The 18,454-nt window shown below is 34.4% G+C and overlaps 2 protein-coding genes and 1 long non-coding RNA gene across 7 annotated transcripts; 1 reads left to right on the top strand and 2 right to left on the bottom strand.

Annotated features, from left to right (window-relative positions):
- Positions 1 to 966: 966 nt before the first annotated feature.
- On the bottom strand, positions 967 to 2,909 carry LOC145949584 (uncharacterized). The gene is made up of 3 exons (XR_014427921.1): positions 2,878 to 2,909; positions 2,688 to 2,781; positions 967 to 2,597 (listed from the first exon to the last, which is right to left on the bottom strand). It is a non-coding gene; the product is annotated as an uncharacterized LOC145949584 (long non-coding RNA).
- Positions 2,910 to 5,275: 2,366 nt separating this feature from the next.
- Positions 5,276 to 7,526, top strand: UCP3 (Mitochondrial substrate carrier family protein). 3 transcript variants are annotated; one of them, XM_020367008.3, is made up of 3 exons: positions 5,276 to 5,403; positions 5,658 to 6,084; positions 6,776 to 7,526. In XM_020367008.3, exons 2-3 carry the CDS (start codon positions 5,716 to 5,718, stop codon positions 7,316 to 7,318), a joined length of 912 nt encoding a protein of 303 aa, XP_020222597.2. In that variant the 5' UTR covers positions 5,276 to 5,403; positions 5,658 to 5,715; the 3' UTR covers positions 7,319 to 7,526. The 3 variants fall into 3 exon arrangements, with proteins under 3 accessions (XP_020222597.2, XP_020222595.2, XP_029128595.2); XM_020367006.3 differs by having other exon boundaries at positions 5,303 to 5,446; XM_029272762.2 differs by having other exon boundaries at positions 5,303 to 6,084.
- An 851-nt stretch (positions 7,527 to 8,377) lies between these two features.
- Positions 8,378 to 17,529, bottom strand: LOC109805273 (putative E3 ubiquitin-protein ligase LIN-1). 3 transcript variants are annotated; one of them, XM_083059930.1, is made up of 17 exons: positions 17,141 to 17,529; positions 15,634 to 16,571; positions 15,384 to 15,441; positions 14,908 to 15,270; positions 14,689 to 14,774; positions 13,270 to 14,550; positions 12,267 to 12,411; positions 11,918 to 12,175; positions 11,523 to 11,832; positions 11,289 to 11,413; positions 11,075 to 11,194; positions 10,859 to 10,984; positions 10,638 to 10,760; positions 10,437 to 10,547; positions 9,051 to 9,194; positions 8,704 to 8,952; positions 8,378 to 8,611 (listed from the first exon to the last, which is right to left on the bottom strand). In XM_083059930.1, exons 2-17 carry the CDS (start codon positions 16,569 to 16,571, stop codon positions 8,594 to 8,596), a joined length of 4,455 nt encoding a protein of 1,484 aa, XP_082916056.1. In that variant the 5' UTR covers positions 17,141 to 17,529; the 3' UTR covers positions 8,378 to 8,593. The 3 variants fall into 3 exon arrangements, with proteins under 3 accessions (XP_082916056.1, XP_020222887.2, XP_082916057.1); XM_020367298.3 differs by having other exon boundaries at positions 17,194 to 17,529; XM_083059931.1 differs by having other exon boundaries at positions 15,139 to 15,270; positions 17,194 to 17,529.
- Between the last annotated feature and the right edge of the window lie 925 nt (positions 17,530 to 18,454).

Here is an 18,454-nt window from a genome sequence, read left to right as displayed (position 1 = left end):
AATGTGTTGCTAAGATGTTTGTTAATTACATAGTTGAATATGAGTTGTGATGATTGAGTATAAAGATATGAAGTTGTGTGTTTGTTTTGTTGATGTGTTGAATTTATAATGAGTTATCGTGTTGTTGAACTATGTTAACCACTTAGAATTAGATGAGATATTTTTAAAGTTGCATATCTTATCATGTGGATATTGTATTGTAGTACTCCAAGAGTTCAATTGGTTGAAAATCTTTTTTGGAAAGTTGACCTTGAAGTGGATGCTATGTTATTTCTCCTCTAGGACTTTGTTGGTACCATGTGTGAGTAAATTCATTGTACATGTGTATGAAGCGACCATAGTATATGGGTTAGGTCAAGCTATATTGATTATAAGTGGACAACCAAATAAAATACGAAGTTAGGAACTTAGTTCCTAACCGAGTATCGAAATCTTGTAGAATTTGGAGGATAGTTGGTGGACTAATCTCATAAGAGACTTATTTAAGCTAGCTAATATTGTGGTAGACTCGTACCCATGGTTGTCAAACTCGTGAGTCAACTCGTAAACTCGTGAGTCAACTCGTAAACTCGTACGAGTCTACGAGTCTAGGGTAGCAAAATGGGTTAACTCGCGAATATACTCGTTTTTTGGTAGACTCGAGCTGACTCGGGTAGACTCGGTCAGAATCGCGAGTTTGATGCTGAGTCCACGAGTCTAGTTAGGTTTTTTTTTTCACCCCTAAATGCCCCAAAACGACGTCGTTTTAGCTAGGGTTAGTAAGTGAGAATGACATTGTTCCCTTCACGCACGATGCCTCCACCATTCTCGCGAGTCTGATCTGATATCTCTCCCTCCGCCGCATACGAACGCTCATCTCCGCCGCGTACAAACGCGCATCTCCTCCGCGTACGAACGCCGTCGCATACGAACGCTGCCGCATACGAACGCTGCCGCATACGAACGCGCGTCCTCTTGCTGGGAGAGGAACGAGTCCAGTTAGGAAGGAAGCTCGCGAGTCTGATTTCTCTCCCTCCACCGCATACGAACGCGCATCTCTGCCGCATACGAACGCACTTTCCGTCATTGCAGCTTCCAGCGTCGTCGTTGTAGCTTCCAGCGCTGTCGTCGTAGCTTCCGGCGTCATCCCTACAGTTTCCGACGAACACCCACCAGTCACCATCGTCGTGGTGATTGATAAATTTAGATCTTGTTTTATGTTTTTTGTAACGACCCACCACGGTCTCTACACTTAGTGGAATCGCACTACAACTAGTTAACTAAGAGAATATTAAACTGGATAACACATACATACAGACATAAATATAAAGATCGAAATAATTAAGTTTCTGTATATAAAATGTAGCACCATATATGTACAGTCATCCCAAAATATTCCTTAGTGCCGGTCAAGCACTGACAAAAAAAATGTTACCTAGAATGGTAACTCAAAACACGAGACTCAGCTCCTCGTCTCACAACGATCATCTCTACTCCCAAGCTATCCCTGACCTGCTCCCATACCAAGTATGATCATCGCAGTTCCACCACATGGAAAACAGAAGGGTAAGCTAGAATTCAAAGATCAATAATACAAGTACAGAATAAAAATTCTATACTACACATGCATCCCAAATCCTGTCCCTAAGGAACCTTTCATCTCAATCAATCATTCATTCACCAAACATGAAGTCAAACACCACACTTCATCATATTAATAATCATGCAATGAATGCAACTCATGACAGATATGCATACATATCAATCATCTAATGCGTCGTCACGCATACACCTAGGAGATCTCCATAACAATAGAGCTGTATAAGTGACATTCCATCCTACCGAAACCACCCCAACCGTTTTCACGCCCAAAGCGCCCGCTCGGTCACAGCTAAACAGGATATAATCCTCCCTCGGGTTTACTCGGATGATGTCACTTACACACTTGGAAGTCCAGATCCACCGTCAGGTATAGCACAGCTGGGTACGGGCTTACCACGACCTTGGCATGCATTAACCAAGTCAATTGTGGAGTTCGCCCACCGACTATCCGCAAGGATCCACGCACCTTCCCGAGTACTTGGTTAAGGGAAAAACCCTCGACCTCATACCCCGCTCCAACACTAGCTAAGGACTTAGAGGAGACTCACCCAACCCAGTGGCCTATCTGAGCACCACTCTCCCAAATCCAGTGGCCTCCCAGAGCACCACTCTCATATATTAGTGGCCTATCCAAGCACCACTCTCAAGAGACTCTATGTGAGCTCTTCCAGTTCGAAATATTTTTCCTCTCCTCAAGTCCTAGGCTAGACTCATGCCATAGGCATCACATGCAATAATGCATCATACATCATAAATGGTCTACCTACCATTATGATCAATACATACCATATGAACGTATCATATTCAAACATTCATATATATCATCACAAAGCATACATATGAATCACACCTCACCATACATCATATATCATACATACATGATCTAAAACTTCAACTTTAAACATGCATAAGCATCAATTCATTCATAAATATATTCAAGCACAGTGCCGTCAACTCGCGCCTAGCCTAACACCAACCCAAGAGCTCTAAGCTCTTCCACGCCTGATACGCTCAACCTGCGCCCGACCTAAAACTATTCAGAGAGTTCAAAATTCTCATCCAAACTAACAAATTCAGCCACATGCAAACAATCTAGCTTCCCTTACCTGAAGATTGGCTCAGATAGCCAAAGACTGAATCAAAAGTATAATTTCCCCTCGAGGCTCAACTCGAAACTTCAGTCCTCCCAAAACAAGCTTTCTAATCTGAAATTCAAGAAAAGACAGAAGGAGTTATTGATCTAGAGGAGAAAAGGAGTTAAACAGAGAAATTTGGGAGAGAAAGGAGCTCACTGACCCAGAGACCTTCTCTCTAAAACTTCTCTCTAGAACCAGAACTCCTCACGGCCCCCCCTTCACCCCTATTTATAGGCAATCCGGAGTGGCCAGAACGGCCCGTACCGATACCGGAACGGCCCGTTCTGAACTCCCAGATCACGCACAAAATCCACGCCCAGAACGGCCCGTTCTGAAAACAGAACGGCCCGTTCCGGGACTCATCCAGAACGGCCCGTTCTCCCTCAGGAACAGCCCGTTCTCCCTCCGGAACGGCCCATTCTCCCTCCGGAACGGCCCGTTCTCCTTCCTAGAACGGCCCGTTCTCAACTACAATATGTAGTTCAATTCAGTAGTGTGGAACGGCCTGTTCCAGTTTGGGAACGGCCCGTTCTGGGCTACTGAATCAGCCTCTCTTTTTTTTTTTTTTTTTACAATGTTACATTTTTGATTTGTGGACTTATGTGTTTTCGACTTTTGGTTGTTCATGTATGATTAAGATTTGTATTATGACATTTTATTGTTGTTATTTGACTTATTTCAGACTTAGAATGTTGAAATAGTGATATCATATTGTGTGTGTTTATGTTTTTTAATATCTTTTAATATTAGTAGACTCTTACGAGTCTACGAGTCGAGTCTACGAGAGCTCCACGAGTTTATGTAGACTCTCGAGTTTGACAACCTTGCTCGTACCCACCTGTTCTATTCTAATAGTAATACTATACTTCCTTGTTTAAATGACAACATCCAAAAATTTGAGTTGTTGTATTGTGGATTTATATCCAATTTGTTATTGATTTAGTAAGCCCAAAAAAACCACTCTATGTTGTCAGTTTGGTAGGATCAAATCACATAAATTATTCACCTTGTGTTGTAGGAAATCTCCTAATTGAAATGCATGATGATACATATAGTTGCTGTGTTAAGCATATGATATGTTGAACTGATTGTGTTGTTTATATATTGTGTTGAACTGTGATGAAATGTGTTGTTGGATTGAATTTAAAGTTGTTGTGTTGTATGATGAGATATTTTGTTGTTGTATGGTTAAAGATGAGATGATGATGTAACGGTGTTTGTGTTGTATTTAGGTTGTTTCTTTTACTCTAGCTTATCGTTGCATGTACATGTGGTTTGAACTGCGATGATCATATGTGATATGAGAGTAGAGTGAGGATATGATTGAAGTGTTGCTATAGAGGCCACTTTGAAGTGCATGAGCAGGAGGATATTTTGTTGACTATTGGTGGTGGTAGATTTGTATAAATAATTGTAGTTGATTGATTGAAAACTTAGGATATATAGTTTACATTTACTAGAATACTATATTTATATTGCACCTATTTATTAGTTAATTTTCTTTATATGCATACAAAATAATACATGTTCTAGTATTTATATGTCTATAATCTTAAGTGAGATGTTTTTTACTGTTAGTAATTGTGTCGTACAGTATAGGAACTAAACTGAATCACTACATTTTAATTTTAATATAGTATTATTAACTAGCAAAAAAAGGCACTTTGTGCCTAAATTGTATTAAAAAAATTATGAAAAATTATTTATGAGTAATTTAAATAATAAATGTGTAATTACTTATAAGTAGTTTCATAATACAATGAATAAAAAAAAATATTAATGCAAGAAAAGGTAGTTATAAAAAACTATACAAAAGTTAAATTATACTTTTCGTCCTTTATTTTATTTGTTATATTCATTTTAATTATTTATATTTTAAAACATTTATTTTGATCTTTTATTTTTTATATTAGATTAATTTGATTATTTTAAAATAATAATTTTTAATTTTGTGATATAAATTTTAATTAAGTTTTCATTGATCGAAGACGTAAAACTTTTAACCATAGATTCAATTATATGAAAGTTGTAACATTCAATTAACGTTTGAATTCATAAGATTATAAACATAATAAAAATCATGTTAAAAATATATCTCATAAATAATTAATAAATAATATAAAATTATAATTTTTTTGAATTTTTAATTATTTTTTAGACCTATTTTTATGCAATAATAATTTTTATTTAAACTTTAGTTGTATTGAATCATTATCATATAAATGAATCTAATGAGAAAAATTTTAAATATTGAATTAATAAAAAAAATATCTAGAATCATATCTTAAAATTAAAAATAATTATTATCTTAAAATGGCTAAATTAATTTAAATTTAATAGATAAATGATCAAATAAATATTTTAAAATATAAAAGATCAAAACGAATCTAACAAATAAAATAAATTAAAAAAATATAATTTATCTTATAAAAAATAAACAAAATTAAAATTATTTATAATAAAATGAAAAATAAAAGTAGTTATTAGAACTAATATTCTTTTATATAAATTAGACACTTCAGATTTCAATTAAACATAAAATAAAATAATAAAAGTATATAAATTTATTTGGTATGTGATTTCATTTACCCATTGATTTTTCTGATTGGTGATAGAACGGGTTCGCAGGAAATGAAACCTATCATGATTATCATCAATCATCGTTGACTGCTCCAAAATGAGTGAGGTAATTTTGAATCTAAAAGCTGAATCTATGATGTCTGATGAAGGTAGGTATTTAGGGCTTCATACTTCTTACTTGTCCTCATCTGTGAATTAGCATCAACCTAATCATTATATATAGTCTTAGGTTTTTGATAACTCAATTTTGTAAGATGAGGTCTTTTAACTGTAAGCACGAGGCATTATCTTTGGCCAATGTGGATTTTGTTTGCAATTGGGTTTTTAATAGGTGTTAGTGTTACACTCCCCAATGTGTAGGAATCATTGGAGGCAAAAGATATCACTGGTTGTGGTCTTTGTTGAATGTACCTATGAAATGGGCTATCAACATGGTGGAGTTGATACTGCTCACACAAAGGTCTTTCTAACATCACTCTCAGCTATGGTGGCTGAGACCACAACTTTCCCCATAGACTTGATCAAGACCAGGCTCCAACTCCACGGCGAGTCACTTTCCTCGAGTCGTCCCACTAGTGCATTTCGAGTAGGCATGGGCATTGTTAGTGAACAAGGTGCTCTTGGCCTTTACAGGGGCTTGTCTCCAGCAATTATCAGACACCTATTCTACACGCCTATTCGAATTGTTGGGTATGAGCACCTGAGAAGTGTGATTTTTGTGGATAATGCTTCGATCTCTATCGTTGGCAAGGCAATTGTCGGTGGAATCTCTGGTGTGGTGGCCCAGGTGAGAACAACATCTGCCAGATTTTATAAACATAGTAAAGCATATTTGGTCATTAAATCAGTTCTCCGCTTTTGCATAATTGGTTGATTTGCTATAACATGCTTTGCTGTTTTGACTAATGTTTATATTAATTACTAGATGGGTTAGCCTAAAAGGAAAGTAGACTGTAGTATTCATTTCCATCCTATACTTAACATTTGAATTATCTCGATCCTGGTCTGGCCCTTTTACGTGTTTCTGCTTTCTGGTTTTTGTTGTATGTGTTACTAAGCTTTAAGCTTGTCACTAGTACCATAGCCACCAGCAAACCAAAGAACTTAGGCAACTAACAACCTTTTAGAAAGGTGTAGGGGTTCACATATTGGACTAATAGAGATACTTTAAAAAAAATTCCACTCTCTCATGGTGGAGAGATAGAAGTACAAGAATAGGATGACGATTTCATTGGTTAGGTGTAGAAGTATCCATTAGATATAAAAGGTAAACAAAGGTCAACTAAAAACAAAGAGTAATCTGCTTAGCACTATGATAAAATGCAATTTTACAATGATATAAATTTCAATGAACAGTAAAATGGGAAAGTTTTTGGGAATAATCCTTGTTGTATCCGTAAGGTTTAATTAACTGCTCTCTTTAATGATATTCTTCTTTCAAAATTACAATGTTCTAGTGTTTGCTGTTATTTGTACAGGTTATAGCCAGCCCAGCTGATCTTGTGAAGGTGAGGATGCAAGCTGATGGCCAAAGGGTGAGCCAAGGTCTTCAACCTCGGTATTTGGGGCCATTTGATGCTTTGAACAAAATTGTTCAAGCTGAAGGATTTCAAGGACTGTGGAAGGGTGTTTTTCCCAATATCCAAAGAGCCTTCTTAGTAAACATGGGAGAATTAGCTTGTTATGATCATGCTAAACAATTTGTTATTAGAAGTAGGATAGCTGAGGATAATATTTATGCCCACACATTAGCTTCCATCATGTCGGGTCTAGCGGCAACTTCATTAAGTTGTCCAGCTGATGTTGTGAAGACTAGAATGATGAACCAGGCAGCCAAAAAGGAAGGGACAGTCTTATATAATAGCTCTTGTGATTGTTTGGTAAAGACAGTTAAAGTTGAGGGAATAAGAGCCCTGTGGAAAGGATTCTTCCCCACATGGGCAAGGCTTGGCCCCTGGCAATTTGTGTTCTGGGTTTCCTATGAGAAGTTCAGGAAATTTGCAGGGCTATCTTCTTTCTAATATAATATTTTGATTCATAGTGGCATTCATTCATCCATAATAAATTCACAAGTCACAGCCTACAGGGACTAACACCCAGATTTTTACATTTTTTAAACTTTTAGCCTACTGTTTATTTCTGTTTTTTGGGGATAATTTACATTCCTTTTTTCATGAGAGATGATTAAATTATACTACTTATGTGTTATACTGCAGTTTTTTTTTTTTTTTTTTTTTTTTTTTTTTTTTGTATAGATCACTGTTCCCAAGTATCCTCCACCAGAGATAATTCTGTAATGCAACTTATTTGAATGTGAACTAGTCTTGTACCGTGCACGTTACAGAGTATGGAAATGAAAGGGTAGCTTACGAATTTTTGGAAACGTTGATGGAAAATTATTACGTCTGAATCTTGGAGATGGAGAAAAACAGAGAGGAAAAAGGCAATGGGTAAATTATGAAATCTTAGTCCCAATTTTTATTGCAAAAGAAAATTTAAGTTATGATAAATTTAGCCGTGGAGAGATGAAAAGTTATGATTGCAAAATAAATCTTGGTCTCCATTTCGAAGGTATCATGCCTTAAACTTTGAAGGGATTGTATTCAATTTTCACCAAGTTTTTTGAACAAAACATTTAACAATGTTAAATTGCTAATATAGTATCTCCTAATCATCACAAGAAATTAATTAACCAAACAAGTCTCATACATTCTTTTAAGATAGAGGCTTAGTCCATATTTAGGCCAAAATTTTAATAGAGTTTAACTGGCATGTATTTATTTTTATTTTTTATTTTTAAATCATGCTTAATATAATTTTTAAGATAATGATTATAAAAGTCAATAAATTTATCTTACGTAATTTATTATTGACTACATATAGCATTTGTTCATTATATCGATTACAAGCAAGTGACCTTTATTTCAATGAAGTGGTTACAATTACAATTGGGCTCAATCTATTATGCCAATTAATTTATAAAAAAAAAACTTTTGTTATATTTTGGAATCAAACACGTGGTGGAGCAAGCATAGATCTCGTATTAAACTTTTACTTCAAAATTGAGTCATACTACGAGATGCTTGTGCAAGTTGATGGTTTTACTTGCTATAATTCAATTCAATTTGTACATGGATCGTGGATATATAAGATCTTATTTAGATAATATAATCTAACAAACAACTCTCTTTAACTAATGAACCTATAAAATCTGTTAGGATCCCAATTAGGAAAAATTCATCAACAATTCATTTACATGTGTCAAAAGGGATATTATACTTGACCATGTACTGTGCTTAATCCAAAGCCCAAACCTGCAGCAAGAATACATGAATGAGATAGGTTAGTGGGAAAGAAACTACTTAGACTTATGATATCATGACAGTTCTCATGATCATGGCCTAACCTGGATCTTTCCATCAGAGGAACCAACAAAAAGCATCATGCCATCTGCATCTGATACTAATGATGTGATCTTTGTGTGACCACCAGCCATTTTGATTGAAGCAACCCGGGTGAACTTATCTTTTAGCCAAACCTCAATGGTGCCAAATTTTGTGCCAGCAAATATGAAGTCACTGTTGATGGCTATGCGATGGATGTCAAGTCCAGTTGAGAGTGATCCCACCACCATTTTGGTGGAAAGTGAAAATATCTTGCATCAATTGAAGGAAAAGTCAGTTCAGCAAGCAAGGATGCATATCTATAATGAATGTTAATAACTTTTGGTTTAGAACTAGAATTGGCATTTACCTTTCCTGCAGTTGCATCAACACAAGAACCACAAGCAAAGAGGAAACCATCATGAATTTGAAGGGAGCGTATGGTTTGTTTTCCCAACAACTTTCTTGTACCAGAGAAGAATGAGTTTGATGTAAATTTGGACAAGTCAACCTCCTGCCATTATTCACCCCCATAATTTTTAAGACGGACAATAATTCTAGAATTTTTTTGGCATGTGTAGCCAGAATGACAAGCTTTATAGATGGATAGAACTTGCTGTGTCTAGAAAATTTGAAGCCTAAGGCAATTTTTTTAAGACAAATTTATAAGTTATTAACTTTTATATTAATTTTCTAGTTTTTTGAGTTATTAAATCATTCATTTTATAATAAAGTAATTCTAACATTTTATTCTCAATAAATAAGATGACTAATGCATTCAATCTATCTTATAGCATTGTTAATCTTAGCAATTTATTCTCTCTAAAATTGATTGAGAAATTTTAATCATGAAAAGCTTTTCTCAATGATGATAATTGTTAAAGGTATTGTTAATTATATTTTTGTATTTTTATAAGCAATACATGTATTTGAATTTTTTTTATATAGTGTAATACTTCTATTGAAATGTTAATTTCTTATTTTAATGCTTCTCTCAATACTTTTAATTTTGAAAATAAATAAGGACTATCAATATCAAAATGTTCATCAATTCTTGGAAAAATTTCAATATTAATACAATATTTTTTAATTCATCTTCAATCAATGATTTAAATATTTTAGATTCAAATAAACAAATAATTTTTATCCACAAAAATTATAACAACAACAGATTCAAACTTAAGACTATGTACATAAAAAAAAATTCATGTTATAAATGATATAAAAGAATATACAAATAATAGAAAATGAGATAGTTGATAGAATTTGAGATAAAAATATTATATTTGCAAGATATATATACAGAGAGAATAAATTTATATTTGTTATTTTTTATTTTCTCAATATTTAATAAGTGGTGCAATGTTTTAAAATTTAATGTTACAATTCATATACCAAATACTAACACTTAAAAAACAGTAATAATTCAACGAAAAAGGAAAGAAAAAATAGAAATGTTACAAAAAAAGAAATTAACCAATAGAATGATCATATACACAAAAACTGAATTGATGGATGGTTAGGATCTCGAGGATTTTGACTCTTCTAGTTGATATATAATTATAAAAGTAAAAATTAACAAGCAATTATTAACCAAGATTCTAAAGGTATCATACAATATACATTCATAAAATCTGTTACACGGCCTGGAAAGAACATATGGATCTCAATGCTTAAGCATTCTTTGTTTTTGTTGGTTGGTTTTTTTCAGGTAAAGACACTACAAGAATATGAAGCAATGTAGAAAGATGTTTACCTGGATGCTGTAACCAGAGCAGCCACAATACAGTTTGTCCCCAGCAACAGCAAGGCATTTCACATATTTGTTGAAATTGATGAGCTTTGGAGCTTCTGACCAATTAAAAACCTGAAACATCTCAAATTTTATTAATTTTATCTCATGATCGAGCTACATTTCTATTTGAACTGTTCAAGCAACATATTATATTAGGCTTGCCTTAACACCAGTTCCTTGAGATACATAGCATGCCAATTTAGCATTGGCTGTCAGCTCATACACTGGATCCTTAACGTCATGGACATCTATACATTTAATCTCATCTGGTTTGATTTTCCAAACCTGTAGATAAGTATTATTAAGTAGTGCATATCCAATACTACAAATCTACAATTAAGCTAGAGGATCAATTTTTCATGTGACTTAGCAAGATAGGTTACCCGGATGGTTTTGTCTAAGGAGCCACTGTATAGCCTATCATCTGAAGAACAGAGAGATGTTACAGCTTTTGTGTGCTCATGAATTTCTTGAATCACTCTCGGTATTCTCTTTCTTGCATCCCATACCTAGTAGGAAGATACCAAGTGGTACTGTCAAGACAAACAGTGAAACATACGCACACAACCACACTGTTTCTATTTGTTAGGACACTTTACCTTGATAGATCCATCAGAGTGACCACTCAAGACTTGACCATTCATATAAAGCAAAGAAAGCACCTCTCCATTTGCGCTCAAATCTAGCTCAACAACTTCTTTACAACTCCACAACTCTGTCTATAAAATAGAAAATTAAAATGGTTACTTTTCTGAACAGATATATCATATGAAATGAACCATATCTTAAATTACCATTCTACTCATTACTCACCACGTCAACAGAATTTAAGTTCAGTAAGGCTTTCATAATATCAACTGCTACAACTGAATATTTCTTCAGCTTCCTCATGGTTCTATAGATGCTTTTAGCATAAGCTCTCAGTGCTTCGAGAGCAACTGAAACATTGACATTTTCCAATTTAGTATTCTTTTGTATACAACACAGATAATGTCTTTTTATTTTTGGTAAATAGATAATCTCTACAACTATTATAAATAAACCTACTTGGATCACTGATGAAAGTTTTCAAAGCTAGGGTAGCCAGGATCTTTTCCTCCAAGTTCTTGGATGAGTGCAGAACATTTATAAGTTCATCAAGCAAGGATTTGCGAGCAACATCCTTTATGCCGGTATCAGGAAGAGTAGAGAGCATGTGTGTGAGCCATGTGACAAGAACAAGGCAAGATTTTGCCATATTTAAGGAATTACTCCTTAGGCATTCTTCCAAAGCTTGAAATATTGAACCATTTTCATGGTTGCAGAGTACAAAAGCTACCCTTTTCTGCCAAGAGTTCATAGCAATTTTTTCATCCTCCTACATAAACATTTGTGTTAGTATGGAGAGAAATGAAGTATCAACCAAACCCAAACATCAATCAAAATCCTATATAGCCCCAAACCATTGTTTCCATTGAATCATCGTCATACTGTCCCAACTGCTCGGCTTTAATTAAAGCATTGTAAGGTTGATCAAACCCTGCAATCTTGAGCAACCAAGCTTCAGTATATGACTTTCCCGAGGAAGTTATATGTCCAATAAGAAATAGTAAAGCGTCCAAAGCCTTCATTTGAGTATTTGAGAAATCCTTTTGCCAGAGTGCTTCTATTAGTGTCTCTACAGCTTCTTCCCTGTAAATGCTCATCTTTCGTGGCTCAACCTGAAGATTTAACAAGAACAACAACATAGTAAGGAAACATGAGAACATAAATTACATCTTAGTAACAAGAAATCGATTGTAAAAGGCTAACCAGAAGATCAATCTGAAGAAGAAGACTGGCAACAGCAAGTTGATGCTCCATTGGAGCCATCTGAAGATATACAAGAAATGTATGCATCGTACTAAATGCTCCTTCATCCTTGATTGTCTGTAAAATCTGGTTGCAGACTGTCCTTCTGTAGCGCCATAAAAAATAATAGTAAATACTAGAATTGGTGATGGAAGGGGAATAGCACCGTCCAACAATACATTCTGTCACAAAACATGCCATTACAGTTTAATATAACAAAGGTGAACTGTTGTAGATTAAAATGTGGGTAGTGTTTAAGAGGAAAATATTTAGGCAAACCTTTGCAGATTAATATGAAAAATCTGCACCTTTTTCACCTAATATGAGTTATTAACCTCTCTAGTTTAGTGTAAACATAGGGATGTTTGGTACATAAAATTTTTTACTTTCTCAAGAATTTGAAGTTGAAAATGTTAGTTTCTCACATTTGATTTATCATCTAAAAAATAACATTTCTAGAAAACGTGATTTCCCTGGAAATTTTTTTATGCAAGTTTCCCACCAAATTGTTCCCATGAGAGTAAGTGAGAATGTAACATTCTCGAGTTAAAAGGAATGTTTTACTAAATTAAAAATATTATGTTACCTTAATTTGCTTAGTAAAAATATTATGCTACCTTAATTTTCTTAGTTAATGCAATAAGTACCATTTATAAATATTTCTAAAAATATTTATGACCAACCAAACAAATTCTTGGATTTATGATTTCTAGGAATCATGATTTCCTAGTATGAAAAATATATCCTTCTACCAAACATCCCCTAGATGTGAATACTTCTAGATTACAGGAGTATGGTTTCCATTGTTCTCTAACAGAAAGCATTAGAAGATTAGACTCTCATTATGCATATCCACAATACTGAAAAAGATAAAAAAATGGCAGATCAATAAATATTTCATTTGAGAGTAAATAACTGAAGAGAAGAAAAGATTTGGCTAGTGATAAGCAAGCTGCTAGCTCACCTATTCAATTGAACCAGTTCTGAGAGAAACTCAACACAGGTGCCTCTCACACTATCATTTCCAGCATGAAATAATTCAAGAATAGGAGACAATTCAATTCTGTTTGCTATCAAGCTCTTGCAACCTTTATCAGCTTGCATACAACACAAAAGTATGGATACAACAGACCTCCTTCCCTCCATCCTCTCCAAATACTTTGCTAAGGCTGGAATTCCATTTTCGGAAATAACACTCAAAGCATTAAGGGACCTGCTATATTCATCCCCTCCTACTAAAATTTGCTCAACAATTGCTATGGCAGCATCTTTGGGGTCTATAACTAACTGAAAATCATCTGACGCCTCATTGTTGTTCTGAATCACTTGCACAAGAGATGGTATAAGTTCATGTGCTGAAAGCTGAGCATAAACTGGCCTTAGTTGGTAAATAAGAAGAGCAGCCTCAGGCAAACCATTCTTAAGTAGAGTAGCCAAGCAATCAAAATCAGAATCTACACTGTTAAGTGTTTCTCCAACACTTTCATCAAAAAATATTAGCTCAGAAAGAATATAAATTGATGTTCTCAAAACTTCTCTATTTAGAGAAGCTGAAAGTATTTCCACCAAACCACTTACGATAGTTGGCTTTGATAAATAAGCATGAATCTGAGGATCAGTCTTTGAATCATTCCATAATCTTGCTATTTCCAATACAGCTTGTTCACATTCTTGCAAGTTTTCTGATGTACAAAGACTTGAAATGTAAGGTTTCAATGAATTCATAATTGTTTCAACTGCAGCTTGAGATAGCACACTAGTTGGAGATGTTGCAACTGCTACTCGTATAAATCTATTGCTCCTTTGTCTAGTATAATTTTCTTTGCTCTTATGACTTGGTGAATCAGTTGTTCTTTGCATAACGGAGAGCATTGAAAAGTCTTTTGCAGATGGAGAACAGGAAGAACCCCTTGGTGTATTAGAATTTGAGAATTCTTGAGCTAGTTCAGGATTCTGTTCTCTCCATGATGTTATCAATCTCTTCAAAACATAGTTTGTTTTGGGCAATGTATTTGCAGATAGAGGCTGTCGTGTGATGGGACATGTTGTGTTTCCTGTTCTGAGCCACTCTTGAATTGCTTTTCTTTCATAGGTCTGACCAGTTTCAAGGGTGACAGGATCACAAAATATCTGACTTGTGATTGGGCAAACAAAATCTTTTGGTGGTTTTGATCCAATCGTCAGCTTCTCTAATTTTTGCAACGATATGCCACTTAGATTTCCTTCATCACTTTCACAAAGGGAACTGCACAAAAGATATTTTAACAATAGGAGTGAATGTGAAATCATGTTTGTTACTTGTCACAATCCCAAAGATTAGCATAATAACTATAACTATAAGAGTATCCTAGAATATATCATAAATACAAGAAATGGTTATTACCTGTCATTTAGTCCTAGGCTATTCTCATTGTCATGATTCATAGTTAGTGTTTGGTTATTGTTTTTCCTCTGAATATTCTTCAAGACCTATATTTCAAAGATCCGTTACATGGTTGAACTTGAGCAGTAGTCATTACATTTGGTAATAAATAATAACAAAATAGTTATCAGTATCAGCAATAAATTACAAATGGGATTATATAGATCTTATCTGGCATACCATTACTTCGTTATCAGAGTTGAAAGTATGATCAGTGTTCTTGTCCAGAGATAAAGAGTCAGAAATAGTTGAGTCCCTATAACGGTTAGACAGTAAGCGAAGATACTTGGGTTCTCTTTTACTGTGTGTATCAGGGTTTGTAGATGAATTATTTGGACCAGTTCTTGGGGAATCCAAGGGAGAGAAGATATTAGGAGAATGGATTTGATTCTTCTGGTATGACAAATGTACCTTTGGCTGAATATCCTCATCCTTGACCATCTTCATTCCCAGCGAGAAAATATTGTTTTTGTTATCTGAATCCACAGAAGCATCATCAACCTCAGAATCTGAATTATCTTCATTCTCTTCGATGATGCTCTCCTGCATGTGATAATTTATCATAAGGCCCATGCACAATGCTACTCTAAAATCTAAATCCTTGTATCTCCAGAACTGTATTATTAACAACAAGTATATAGATATTTTTGTATCACCTTTGCACCCCATATGGATGATTTCTCCACCTTTGAATGGCTGGAAGTGGAATTCTCTCTGTTGAAATTAAGCATCCAAAAAAGGAGTTATGAGGCTCAAATGATATAAACTGTATCTCAAATTTTCTTGAGCTAAAAAGAAGACAATTTAACAAACTTTTTGGTTCTGAATTGTATAACACATACAGACCCAAATAGGCAGGTGAACACAGATTCAAAGAATTTAAAATTTATGTGTACGAAGTCTAACCTGATTGTTTCATTTTCACCGTCTTTAGATCTTGATGTCAAAGAAAACCCAGCACTCTTGGGCAAAATAGGACCAAATTTTACAAAATCAGGAACAGACCGGCTCAACTCATGCAAAGGAGTCATTGGTGGCTCAGCAATAGGCAACATAGGAGCCACCTTCTTGCCTGAAGTGGAATCAGAATTCATGCAATCTTTATAATATTTTGCGTACAGCCGCGTGTTCTCATCCAATGATTCTCCATAAAGCTGCTCCAGCTTTTGCAATTTTTCTAATTGATGTGGCCTCATAGAAAATACCAAAGACTCATTGAAAAATTGATCAAAATCAGCTGTAAAGGACAGATCAGAAGAGTCAGGTATCACTTCCATCATAAGCCTATGCCTCTCCTCAGAATACCACCCCACAATTGAGCTCATGTGTGGAAGAAACAGGTTTTTCCAGAGTTCAGGAGCGAAATCGATCCGAGAGAAAAAAGGATCAACGATAAACATCTCAAGAGCATGAAAAACACAATTTTGAATGTTGTTCCTCAACTTCCACAAGTAGGATAGGTTTAGGTGTGCCCAAGCTGAGAGGTAGTAGTTTGGCACTCCAGCAGTTTTTTGCTCGGGATTCAACATTGCACACACTTGCAACATCTTTTCAGCATAATCTAGCCTTGCAAGCTTAGTTTCCATGTTATAGGTATTGATAGCTTCTTCAAGGGCTTCAATACCCCAATCCAGATTTGCTAACACTGCTTGATCAGAGTATTCCACCTCACTGTCTTTGTCACAACTTCCATCTTCAGCAGCTAACCTTTCTGCACACTGTTCTTTGTGCTGAGTTCTTTGTTCTTTGTTGATTAACCGATCTTGAATGAAACTATCAATAGATGTAGTCAAGAATCTAACAATATCCTTCTGGTCCATTGTGAATTTGAAGTTCCCTGCCATCTGTCATGTGCAATCACAACAAAGAAAACTTAATGGAATTTATCAAAAACCATTAAAATTAACATATAAAGAACCAAATCCATAAATGTAGACACTTATAGTAAGATTTCATATTGCAACCAAACAATTGAAGGAGGGAAAACAATGAATATAAAGCAAAGAACCTATAAGGTGAAGTCAATATTCAGCATAACCATCATTTAGGAAACATAAACTAAACTCTTTGTAGCATCAACTTAATTAACAAAACAAATCTAAATTTTTTACCTCAACCAATATTTCTTGTCAAAACACATATAATCTTGAGCACGAACTTAAGAATGGTCAAGATAAATGTGTACATGAAATGAATCCCTAAGGCAAATGAATAAGAAAATGCTGTTAAAATCTCTGCTATCCTTTTGAATCAATTACTTTTGTCATGAATTGTGCATGTAAGTTGACCAACAAAACAAACAGCAGAAAAAGTATATATGCCTAACAAACTTAACCCAACACTTTTTATGTCACTCACTATTTAACTACATATCAATTCAGAATCTAAAGGGGAACAAGAATCAAATCATAACTCTGATTATGAACAACCCAGATAAGGATTTTCCAAAAAGATTAGGCCTTTGACCTTAGTTCCTCCGTCCCTTCTTTTCTTCAACCACTACAGATTCTTCAGCTTGGCACGTTACAGTGACGGTGTTATGGTGGTGCACCAAGAAAAAGCAACACGTGTAGTTGCAATTGCACCGTTGAACAGCTCAAGTTCTGATGAAACCAAAATCTATTTGACAATATAGGCTTTGACTTTAGTTACTTCTGATCAAATAAGAAGCGTTTCTGAGATGGACATGACGAATGTGCCAACATGTTGAAGCCATTTAGGGGTGGAATTTATGGAGGAAAATTCAGAGAAGACCATGAGGCTGGAAGTAGCTATGATGGCCGGCATTGGACCAAGGCACATATTATTATTATTATATTGTTGAAAGGTTAAGCTACGTGTATAATATATGATTAAATTGTTAACAATGTCATGGTCACCCATTAGCGTGTCACAACTTGGCCTTTCGGTGTTAACTGGACATGCATGAAGGAGTGACACAAACAAGAGAATGCTAACACTATTTAAAACTTTTTACTGTTGGTTCAAATTTATTAAAATTACAAATTATGTAAGTTCTTTTTTTTTTTTGGTTAATGAGTATGATTCACATACAATATTCAAAAGTTGACAATTAAAGATTAATTTGCAATGATAAGATGTGACTGATGAAACATTATTTAGACACATACGAAAATCAAATTTAAGAAATCAATCTTAAAACAAGCCTTACAACCGACTAAAAGATTTAGTTAAATTGTGTAAATATAACATTTTATTTAATGAATTTCTCCTTCTTTAATAAAATTAATTAAAATTTATGATATTTAATAAATATTAACAAGAGAGTATATAAAAAAAAAGTTTGGCTGAGCTTTCTCGACAAACAATTCTGGTCTTAGCCTTAGATCGGATCAAACCATAATGTCCAAAATAGTCTTCTGTTTATTTCTGCTTTCAGTGGGTTGGAGAACGTGGATAGGTAACTCTTTTGCGCCAATACTTATTTTAGAAAGTTTGTCCTTATAATAAACCGTTATTTTAGTCCTGTAACAAAAAAAAAAGTTATTTTAGTCCGAAAATTGCTTTTTTTTTTTTTTAAATGTTTCTCATAAAACTTATTTATTTTTATTTTAGTCTTTATAATATATATTTTTTCATCTCTATGATATTTTGTATATATTGAATTATTCTCTTTGAGACAAAAAAATAGAGAATAAAAATAAAATTATTCACATATGTACAACAGAGAATAATATGTAAAAATAAAATTATTCACATATGTAAA

The sequence above is a fragment of the Cajanus cajan genome, chromosome 7 (assembly GCF_000230855.2).
Source record: "Cajanus cajan strain Asha chromosome 7, NIPB_CcT2T_4, whole genome shotgun sequence".
Taxonomy (NCBI): domain Eukaryota; kingdom Viridiplantae; phylum Streptophyta; class Magnoliopsida; order Fabales; family Fabaceae; genus Cajanus; species Cajanus cajan.
Note: the sequence above shows the minus strand (reverse complement) of the source record. Positions and strands in the feature narration are given on the sequence as shown.

Coding starts and splice junctions, on each gene's coding strand:
- UCP3 (XM_029272762.2), top strand. CDS start 5,650: ATGTGTAGGAATCATTGGAGGCAAAAGATATCACTGGTTGTGGTCTTT. Junction 6,085..6,775: donor TCTCTGGTGTGGTGGCCCAG/GTGAGAACAACA, acceptor TTATTTGTACAG/GTTATAGCCAGCCCAGCTGA.
- LOC109805273 (XM_083059930.1), bottom strand. CDS start 16,571: ATGGCAGGGAACTTCAAATTCACAATGGACCAGAAGGATATTGTTAGA. Junction 12,412..13,269: donor GAACTGGTTCAATTGAATAG/GTGAGCTAGCAG, acceptor ATGGCGCTACAG/AAGGACAGTCTGCAACCAGA. Junction 10,985..11,074: donor ACTCTGATGGATCTATCAAG/GTAAAGTGTCCT, acceptor TCTTCCTACTAG/GTATGGGATGCAAGAAAGAG.